The sequence below is a fragment of the Megalops cyprinoides genome, chromosome 13 (assembly GCF_013368585.1).
Source record: "Megalops cyprinoides isolate fMegCyp1 chromosome 13, fMegCyp1.pri, whole genome shotgun sequence".
In the NCBI taxonomy this organism is placed as follows: domain Eukaryota; kingdom Metazoa; phylum Chordata; class Actinopteri; order Elopiformes; family Megalopidae; genus Megalops; species Megalops cyprinoides.
The window spans coordinates 2,159,006-2,170,000 of NC_050595.1; the positions used below are offsets into that span (position 1 = coordinate 2,159,006).

A 10,995-nucleotide genomic window follows, 5' to 3' on the forward strand; every position below is an offset into this window, starting at 1 on the left:
TGCCAGGCTCTGCCGTGCTGACAGTGCAGGTGTTTGTGACGCCGGCAGCCGACTGGGGACCCATTCTGTCACAGCAGAATGAGGAAAAGCAGGCTGAAGCACAGAATCTCTGCAAAATCTCTCACCGGGGGTGAAGAGGGGTTACCACACGGTCACTTCACACCCGCAAAACACTCCCTCTCTCTCTCCACCTCCCTCTCTTTCTCTCTCTGTTCTCTTTCTCCCTGTCTCTTTCCTTTTCTGCCTTTTCCCTCTCTCTAAAGTGTAAAGTGCACGATGGTGATGCGCTCACAGGAGGCAGGTGGGGTTAATCTAAGCACACACTTCCACTCTGCCTGTGACTGCTTTTACTGAAGAATAACACACACACACACTCACACACACTCACACACACACACACACACACACACACACACACACACACACACACAGACACACAGACACACACACACACACACACACACACACACACACACACACACAGACACACACACACACACACACACACACACACACAGTAAAGGAGGTTGTAAATCTGAGCAGGCAATTCCAGCCCTGGCATATCTCCCCTCCCTTCAGCACACACACATAATGATGCCTTTAAAACAAAGTTTGTGGAAATGGAGAGGAATTACACACAGGCAGCGTTTTTCAATCTTTTCCTCTGAAGAGAGGGGGGGGGGGAAGTGAGGCGCTATTTCATCTCAAGCACGGTCACAATGTGCTGAGTCTGACTCCCGGCACAGATCCGTCACTGTCACGCACCTGTGTGGGCGGGGCCACAAATCACGGCCTGGCGACATGCGCAGGGGGCGGAGCTTCACAGCACCACCACCCAATCCGAGTGGGAACAGCACTAACAGAGGAAACGGGAAGGTGCCACCTGTACTGCAGGTAGCAAATAAAACACCGTCATTATTCTCTGCCATGTCCGACTGCGCCGTTATTAATATTACAAACCAGCTCAGCAGACGGCCCTCTCCCAGCCGGCGTCCGCAGCTTATGGATTCAGCCTGCTATCCATTTATACAGATGGATATTTTGCGGAAGCCGTTCACGTTAATACCGTCGCTCCGGGGTGCAACAGCAGTGTCCTGTGCTGGATCCCTGACCCCGTAACCAGCCCTGGAGTTATGAGCTCGGCTCCTTAACCGTCACGCTACGCTGCTGGCCCGAGTTCGAGCTGTTCGTTCTCACTGCGGCGTCTCTGTGGCTACACCAGCTCCGCCCGGCAGTGCCTCTGCCTGATCGGCTGAGAGGGACAGGCCCCGCCCACAGGCCCCGCCCACAGGCCCCGCCCCACACGCACCGGCGGGTCCAGGGTGATGTGCTCGTCGCAGAAGGCCAGCGCTCCGTCCCGCAGCTGCCGACGGCGCTCCTGAAAGGTGCGGGAGAGCAGAGAGAGGCGGTCCCTCAGCAGGGGGTCCGCCCCACACTCCGCCAGGAACGACTCCATCTCATCCTCCTCCTCCCTCTGCAGGTCCCCACATAACCTGGAGAGGGAGGCAGAGAGGGACAAGGAGAGAGAGGGAAAGAGAGTGGAAGAGAGGTAGGAGAGAGACAGAAGGAGGGAAGGAGAGAGTGAACGAGAGAGAATGAGATATTAATTTTCGCTTAATTTATGTTAATTTATGTTAAATTAAGACTGTTCCACACCTTTTGTTTTCGCAATTTGTAATGCTATGGCAAGCCAATGTAAAGTAACGCCAATAAAATAAATCTGGATTTTACTTAATTTAAATGAATGGAGCTGAAGTGAATGGAGCGGAGACACCTCTCTGTATACTGTATCCACCACATACGCTGCAAGAGTTTTAGTCCTTTTGTCATGACTTCAATGTGAATTTGAATTTGAGGGAGAGAAAAAACTAAAGCACATAAAAGCATTGTGATTGCCTTCACATTATTCTGTTCAGCAGATGCTGTTAATTTAAGCGATTTACAAATCACCTGTTATAAAGCTGTGCGTTTACTAAAGAATCTGGGATAAGCACCTTGCTCAAAGGTGTAACAGCAGAGCCTCATGACGAAATCACACCTGGCAGCCTCTGGATTACGAGGTCTGCTCCCTACCAGCAGCTGAACGCACAATAGCTGCTTACTCTTACATTCAGTCATTAGCAGCTGGGGGCCAGCTGGGCTGGAGCAGAGGGGCACTAATAACCACAGCTATCTGTCAATCACAGGGTGTCACGTGACCCGTCCTGCCGGGGCTAATTAAACGCGGGGTGAGCGGAAACGGGGCGAGCGGTCACGGATGCGGGCGTCTGTCACGACTCCAGAGCAGAAGCCTGGACCGGCGTTCGCTCTGCCGGAGGGGGACGGACGCCCGCATCTCTCACACCATCCAAACCCCGCGACTGAAGGCTGTCTGAGGACATGAACAGCCACAGTTTAATGCACCCTCATATCCTTGCCAATGCACCCCTGCCAAAATGTGTCCTGTGACAGGGGTCTATTTGTCACAGGGAGGGGCCAGCTTGCTGGAGCATTCTATGGGCCTTTCAGCAGTCCAGCAGGACAGGCCTGTTTTTCTCAGGGAGAGGCCAGCTTGCTGAGGGACTCTCAGTAGCGTTACTGGTGGTTTTTTGCTGGAAAGCTTCCAGACAAGATGACCTCTGTGACCCCACCTCAGCTTCTGTTGCTCCTCCTCCTCCTCAGCGGCGAAGCTCTTCCATTGGTAGTGCACGATGACATCGCTCCTGTTCACTATGGCGACCGAGCGCTGATTGGCCATGGAGATGTAGGTCTTCTCCACGATGACGGAGTTCTTCTCCAGCCGCACGTTGACATCAGTGGCGGCTCCGTACAGGCTGATGTAGATGTCCTCACCTGCAGCCACACCCACAGACAGGGACAAAGATATAGAAAAACTAGACTGGTTACTGAGAACAGCTGGCTAAAATGATGACAAGCTTGCGGGTCACGTGACACCCCACCCTACAGCGAGACAACAAACAAATGTGTAAGGAAACGATGAACGCATGAGCGTTCCCAGAATGCTCAGCGGCGCAGGCGCCTGAAACGATGAACGCATGAGCGTTCCCAGAATGCTCAGCGGCACAGGCGTCTGCTGCTCTGGCGGTTTGCTTATATGCAAAGCAGAGGCGTGTTGTTTTACTCCTGTCCTGAGGTGACCCCCTCGCTGTGGAGTGAAGCAGACAGCAGCGCAGTGTGGAGCCGCATTCAAATAACGCGTCGCATTTCAGCTGCGCCCGCGGCGCCTGACGGATATCTGCACACCTCAGCGAGAAACAAACACGCTCCGGCTGAGTGACACAGAACCCACCGGAACCGGGCCGGCCGGAACCGGACGCACCATGCTACACTGCCATTACTGATGTGACATCGTCAGTAATGGCAGTGTAGCATGGTGGTCAGGAGGAGGGCTCATAACCGAAAGGTTGCTGGTTCAATTCCCCACCGAGACACTGCTGCTGTACGCTCGGGCAAGGTGCTGAACCCAGAATTGCCTCAGAAAATATCCAGCCGTATAAATGGATAACATGCAACCTTTGTAAGTAGCTGTGAGTAAGAGCGCCTGCTAAATGTCTGTAATGTGATGGAATGAAATGTACGGCTGAGAGCAGGGTGGACAGAACGCCAAACAACAAACTAATGAGCCGAGGGGGGGGGTGGGGGGCAGGGGGAAGCCCTGTTCCCCTGCCGACACCCTGCACCAGGGTGAACAGAGGTGCCCCCCCCTCCCCCTCCCGGCTCGAGTCTCACAGCCTGTCTGCTCACAGGGAATGAAGGTTATCGCTGCATTTTAAACAGCGGGGTGCAAGGCTGCAGCCAAAAAGTCACCTACCCCCCCCCCCCCCCCCCCCCCACCCTGCCCGCGTGATTAACTCCTGCTGTCGCAGTGCCCCCATCGCCACGGTGATGCCGTCACCCGTATCTCCCGGCCGCATCGGCGGCGTTAACGTTTTCATTTCCTGCCGGCGGAATCCATTCATCATCATATTCATCACCTGCTGCCGGCCGGCGTGAGAAGCACTCCGCCGGGACCCTCTCTGAGAGGATTAATGATATATCGGTTACTTGTAAAATAGGAGAAAAAGTAGTTTGGGGAGTTGTGCAGTCGTATCGGAATCCTTATAAGTGAGACTACATCTCGCTTCACACAGGCTGATAAATAATGCAACACCTCAGACAATTTAATGGGTTTGAATAAATATTGTTTGCTCTCAGCGATAACCACACTGACTGTCTGCCACTGCTGTGAAGAGCCCCATAATGACACTATTTGCATTCATCATCGTCTCTGTTTGGAATTTACACAGAATCGGGTGGAATGACTATCAGACTGTTTCAGTATAGAGGGAGGAACCACTTCACTTCCTATTGCTTACCTTTCAGGTTACCTGTACTTAACGTACACACACACAGATACATATGCACACGCACACACACACACACACACACACACACGTGCACACAGACACACACACACACTCGTGCACACACACACACACGCACACACACACACACGTGCACACAGACACACACACACACACACACACACGTGCACACAGACACAGACACAGACACACACACACACGTGCACACAGACACACACACGCACGCACGCACACACACACACACACACACACACACACACACACACACACACAAGCGTCAGTGGAGGTGGTGCATTCAGATACGGAGCAGGGTTGGTGGGGGTTGGTAGTGTTTGCTTCCTCAGTAATGGCTGTTAAACAGCAGATTCTGCTGCACTGCAAGAGGAAAGTGAGCCACAAACGTATCCGTCCATCCGTGTTGTTTGTGAAATTCATTAAAAAATGCAATCTGTAACACAGAACACAGAACAGTCTAGACCTTTTTACTAACTGACCTCGCAGTGTCCAGCAAGGCTGCTCTCTGGAAAGACTCCCTACAAATCTGGAACACCATCAAAGCTGAACAGCTCTGTCTCCTGCTCCTTCCTCGCTCTCCCTCTCTCTCTCTCTCTCGCCTTCTTTCTCCCTCTCTCTCTCTCTCCTTCTCTCCCCCTCTCTCTCTCTCTCCTTCTCTCCCCCCCCCTCTCTCTCTCTCTCTCTCCTTCTCTCTCCCTCTCCCTCTCTTCCTCTCTCTCCCTCTCTCCCCCTCTCTCTCTCTCTCTCTCTCTCTCTCTCTCTCTCTGCGTCCCCGGCTCTGACTGCCTCACTGCTAAGCGCTCACTGTGAGAAGTGAAATTAATACCCTCTTTAACACCCATGGCTATGAAAAAAGACACAGCAAAATAACCTGAAGGACTCAGGCTGGGGTCAGACTGGCAAGCCTCTCTATGGCATGGCTCATTATTAGGTCTCTGAGCTGCAAACCCAGACCCTTCACACAGGAACTGCATGAAATCCAGTCGATGGACACATCTATGCAGAGTAAAATACACAATTATAATTAGGATCCAATTTAACTTGTAAGAAACACTATCAAAATGACAAATGGAAAACTTTTATGAATGGCGTTCGATATTTTCTGCCACCACAGGCAGTCATGAGCAGAAATCCTCTCTCTCGATACGTCCCTTCCTGTCCACATTGCGCGCATGCATTTTTAATAATGCGCATCTGCCTCCATGCAGCTTCACACACTGGGGGAGGAGAGTCTCTGCAAACAGGAGCCGTTTCCAGCTCACACGTCCCCTCACAGAAACCAGCCGCAGCCAAAGGGTGAGAGCCGGCAGGCCTGCGCCTCCGACACACCTCAGATGAGCTGGCACTCGCCTGCCTGTAGAGGGCGGTGTTTACGCATCGCCTTCGATGGCTATTTATTCTTTATTCATCATTGCTTCTTCATTGCTCCTGTATGCTTTGTAATTTTGAGAAATCATTTCAATATTAAATTATAATTTCCTTGCAAAAGGAGTCAGCCTCCCAACACCCCAATCGACTCCAGTTTCTCCTCTCAGATTGCGTCCCTCCGTGTCGTCTTCCTAATCTACAGCCCCTGCTCTGCCACTGAAGCCCCCCCCCCCCCAAACCCCCCCAACCCCCATGTCCAGAACCACCTCTCAGCTCTCCATACTGCACAGACACGCTTCCCTGGGCTCCTGCTCCCCTCCCACAGGAGAGACAGGCTGTGGGGGAGAGACAGGGAGCGGGGGAGAGACAGGGAGCGGGGGAGAGACAGGGAGCGGAAGTGACCAGCGGGGGAGAGACAGGGAGCGGGGGAGAGACAGGGAGCGGGAGTGAGACAGGGAGTGGGAGTGAGACAGGGAGCGGGGGAGAGACAGGGAGCGGGGGAGAGACAGGGAGCGGGGGAGAGACAGGGAGTGGGGGAGACCAGCGGGGGAGAGACAGGGAGCGGGGGAGAGACAGGGTGAGGGAGTGACCAGCGGGGGAGAGACAGGGAGTAGGAGTGACCAGCGGGGGAGAGACAGGGAGCGGGAGTGAGACAGGGAGCGGGGGAGAGACAGGGAGCGGGGGAGAGACAGGGAGCGGAAGTGACCAGCGGGGGAGAGACAGGGAGCGGGGGAGAGACAGGGTGAGGGAGTGACCAGCGGGGGAGAGACAGGGAGTAGGAGTGACCAGCGGGGGAGAGACAGGGAGCGGGAGTGAGACAGGGAGCGGGGGAGAGACAGGGAGCGGGGGAGAGACAGGGAGCAGGAATGAGACAGGGAGCGGGGGAGAGACAGGGAGCGGAAGTGACCAGCGGGGGAGAGACAGGGAGCGGGGGAGAGACAGGAAGCGGAAGTGACCAGCGGGGGAGAGACAGGGAGCGGGGGAGAGACAGGGAGCGGGAGTGAGACAGGGAGCGGGGGAGAGACAGGGAGTGGGGGAGACCAGCGGGGGAGAGACAGGGAGCGGGGGAGAGACAGGGTGAGGGAGTGACCAGCGGGGGAGAGACAGGGAGTAGGAGTGACCTGCGGGGAGCTGGAGCAGCAGGAGAACTGCTTTTCAGGTAAATAAAGAAACGATATCCTAGCAGGGGCAGTCCCCCTACGGCTCCTTCTCTCCTTTTCAAAACATCCTGTGTTAAAGAGATTTGGATAACTTGGATTATAAAGACACAATGGCAGTGTGTAAACTGGGGAATTCAGGGGTCAAATACTAAGCACAAAATACACACACCGATGGATTACAATAAGGCTACTTTAAGACCCTGCAGTGAGAGGTATCTGCTATCCGGGAGCTGTGTTAATGTGCCCCACTTTTTGCCTGACTGCATGACTTTTCAAAGTCAATAAAGCTTTTGAAAGCTTTTGAGAACTGACTGATGATCTCAGCTCCACCCACTGCCCAGCTGTCAATACACGCTCCCACAATGCACCTCTCAGCTTGACCCTCTAAACTCCGCCCACTGCCTGCCAGCCTTCCGATCTGCCACAGCTGTGACCCCTCGCTCTGTTCTAAAGGCCACGCCTCTCGGATCAATGCCTCAGCACCGGCCTTAACTACAGCAGCGGGGCACTTTTAAAAACCTTTCCTCTCCAAAGTCTCCCTCTCTCCCCCCTCCGGCCCCCCGGAGTCTCCCCACGCCGCTTAGCCAGCACTTCCAGGCTCCGCCTCATTCCCATGACCCCTCTGCGCCCTCAGCGCTCGCCTCACCAACGCCACCCGCTCCCCGAAAAAAGTTCGGTTGAGGAGACGCAAGGCTGACACCATTAATTGATGATACAGGCAGAATGCTCATCATGAACTCAAAAAATCCCCCCCCCAGCACCCCCCCATCAAAAAAAAAAGAAAAAGCCGGAAAAGAGAGCAGCGGCCGGTGCTGTAAATCACTGGGAGTGCAGATCGATGGCACTGTCTTCCCAGGGCCTTTAAAAAAAAGCCTGAGAGGATCCTCGCTTCCGCACCGGCCGGCGGCATCATGAGGCCAGCTCCCTCTCCCAAATAAATGAAGATTTTATCAGGCTGCAGAGCCGGGAGAGGCTGGCAGCTTTGAGGGCCGCGCTGGACTGCCAGAGCACAGGCAGGACCACATCCTCATTAGCGGTAATCAGCGTTAATCCCGGGCCTTAATTAATATCTTACAATTCGTTATAAGAAGCAAAAGACAGATTAAGGAGGGCTATCTTTGCACAAAGGACTGTATTAAACTACGACTCTCTCGAATCATACAACAACGGTCATGTAAAAATCCGCAGTGGACTCCACCAAGTGCCTGACTGTTTGTGACACGGTGACACTGCGCACTGAGTCCCTGGCAAACTCAGCAAGCTGCGTCTCCTCTCAGAGAGCGTCTCAGATGATTTAAAAAGCAGACTGAGGAGTGGGGGATTATGGGATTAATAGATGAGGTAACTGAGATGGTCCCGGGACGAGGCGAACCCAGTTAACGAGGAACAAGGTGTACCGTTCCAGCCAAATAAGAGACTTCCCCTGACACCACCCTCATCCTGACTCCTCTGACACGGCAGCCTGAAGAACAACACCTCGCCCCAAATTTCAGAGAGCTACAGTTCCTCCTGGCAGATGTTCCATGGTGGAGTGAAAAGGAGGGGTCTCCCCTCTCTCTTCTGTTGACACCCCAGTTCTGGCCTGGTGGAAACAGGGACACCCCTGCTTGTCGTTCCATGACACACATGAGGGGAGTGTGTCCAGCCGTCTGATTGGTTGGAGCCCCTTTGCCATGCCGGTGGCTGTGATCATCATCATCATTCACATAGCAGATGCCCTTCTCCAGAGTGACCTTTGACCTCTGCACTGCCGCCACAGGAGCTGATGCTACGCAGTGGCCCCTCCACCTCCCTCTCCAGCACCATCAGTATCACGGGTTCCTCTGCATCGAAGCCAGCCCTGTCTCAGGGTGGCTGCTTCGGCACGGCCTCGTGGGTAACCTTTGCACAGGCCCCCCCGAGACAGCCGCCGTGGCAGGGTGCACCCCTGTCCCACCGCTGTTGTTTTTCTCACTCCCTCTAATGATCCAAACACGTGTCGCTCTGCCTGCGACTCTGGGGTCCTGCGGCAGCACGCAGGTCTAAATCACTCTCTGCCTCCCTCTGACCCTCTGAGAGCCAGGCAGCTGAGGCCAGCTTTCCAGTCTCCACACTGCAGTATAGTCACAGTGGAAGATGCTAAACCATGGAGCACACGTGAAAACTGGGAGGGACCTGGGTGAGACTGAGCCAGCACCATTTTCACTGAGCGTGCTGCAGCTCTCTGGCCGTTCTCTGTGCTGAGGCCTGGCCGTTCTCTGTGCTGAGGCCTGGCCTTTCTCTGTGCTGAGGCCTGGCTGTTCTCTGTGCTGAGGCCTGGCCGTTCTCTGTGCTGAGGCCTGGCCGTTCTCTGTGCCGAGGCCTGGCCGTTCTCTGTGCCGAGGCCTGGCCTGCACAAACGCTGTGTCACGTGCAGGTACAGAATGCCCTGGCTAAGCACAGGGTGAGTGTACTGCAGCATTGCAAACGCTGTTGCAAGCGCTGTTGCAAGCGCTGTTGCAAGCGCTGTTGCAAGCGACGTCGCAAGAGCTGTCACAAGCGCTGTCGCATCCCTTCACCACAGGAAAGAGACATGATAGCTGTCACTCTGCCCTCTCCTGTGGCTGGGTGAACTGACATGGTCCCAACGGTGTGAAATTCCACCTGTACTAAAACCCAGTCTGAACACTTCAGCAGTATTCACAGGCATCCTGGATGGTTACTATTAAAGAAAGTTTTTCTTTTTTGGCTCCCCAAAGTAACAACAGTACTTTAAGTTACCACTAGATGGTGAAAATACACTAATGAGTAGGATCCCCCACAAAGGAAGAAGCCCCTGAAGAGAGTGCCCTGTTCTTGCTGTTGTTTTGAATGCAGAACACCGTGAGATCTGCATTGATTGGACCCGGAGAACAGAAGCCGCGGTGATTAGGTGGTTTTGGACGCGGATCAAACGGGAGAGAGAGTCATCACCCCCTGCAATGCTCTGGGCCTGGGGACTCTGCCCCCTGTGGGAAGAGAATGACTTCTCAATTGCATCACTCACAGCCCAGCAACACCGCTGTGAACAGGCCACATCCATCAATCAGAGCTCTTTCACAGGTGGGTGGAGACTGTGAAGCCCCCCCCCCTCTGTGTCCATTAAGAGTGATCACCTGTCCCTTTGTCCTTCTCGTACTTTTTCTCCTCTCTTTCATCAAAGCGATCATCTCTCCTCCTGTCAATCAAAGTCTGAAATTTCATTACACGTGTCTCCCTGCCCCTCCTCTTGGAACCAATGACACCTGCGAGAAAGCCCTCTGATTGGCTGGATGTGTCATGTATCAAAGCCATTTTGGAGAACAGTTCCATGTCTCGGCAGCTGTCCTTTCCATACTACTTTTAATTGCACCAATCCAAGTCCTGTACAGCTCATATTCCAGCCCCCAAAAGAGGGCTGCTGTTAAACTAAATACACAATAGCTCATTATTCATATTTATTTTTGTTACTGATGTTAACGGATAGTTATATTGATACTATCCAGCTATATAAAGGGATAACATGTAAAAACTGTAACCAATGTAAAACCGCTCTGGATTAGATTGTGTGCTAAATGAAACTGATGTAATGTAATTTATGGCTAATTACCTAGAGCAGCAAATGATAAGCCACTGATGGTAAGATTAGTGTATCATCTGATCCTCCAGCAGGGAGATGGCCGGGTTTGGTGGATGACTCTTATCTTTGCCTTTCACTGTGCCATTGGCATGGATACAGATAGAGGGTAGGAGGTGTACCTGTGTTACCCCAAAGGGCAAAGATGGTGGCGTGGCTGACAGTGTGATGGCGACGTTAGGGAACTGAAGCTTGGATGAACAAATAGTTAGGGTTTGTCGATTCACAGCTCATAAACGGAGCGACAGTCTGACCTGAGTGCTGGTTTGGCTGATAAACGGTCAACTGTGCTGTGACCCGTGCAGAGAGTGATCCAACAAACGAGCGTCACATGCCGTCCACACTAAGGGGAATCCTCTGGGTTTAAAAGCAATTAGCATCGACCTGCACTGTAGTCAGTGGGGTGTCCCACCGCTCTCTACCGCCCTCTACTGTCACCGTGCAACTCTGTCCCCGCCGCATGACCGTGACCATA

The 10,995-nt window shown here is 53.5% G+C and overlaps 1 protein-coding gene across 1 annotated transcript in view; it reads right to left on the reverse strand.

Annotated features, from left to right (window-relative positions):
- hydin (HYDIN axonemal central pair apparatus protein) overlaps positions 1 to 10,995 on the reverse strand; it is a 118,242-nt gene that overhangs the window by 80,390 nt on the left and 26,857 nt on the right. Inside the window, exons 8-9 of the mRNA XM_036544188.1 lie at positions 2,631 to 2,832; positions 1,310 to 1,493 (exon numbers count right to left, since the gene is read on the reverse strand). Of these exons, the coding sequence (XP_036400081.1) occupies positions 1,310 to 1,493; positions 2,631 to 2,832 (386 nt within the window). The remainder of the gene's footprint in view (positions 1 to 1,309; positions 1,494 to 2,630; positions 2,833 to 10,995) is intronic.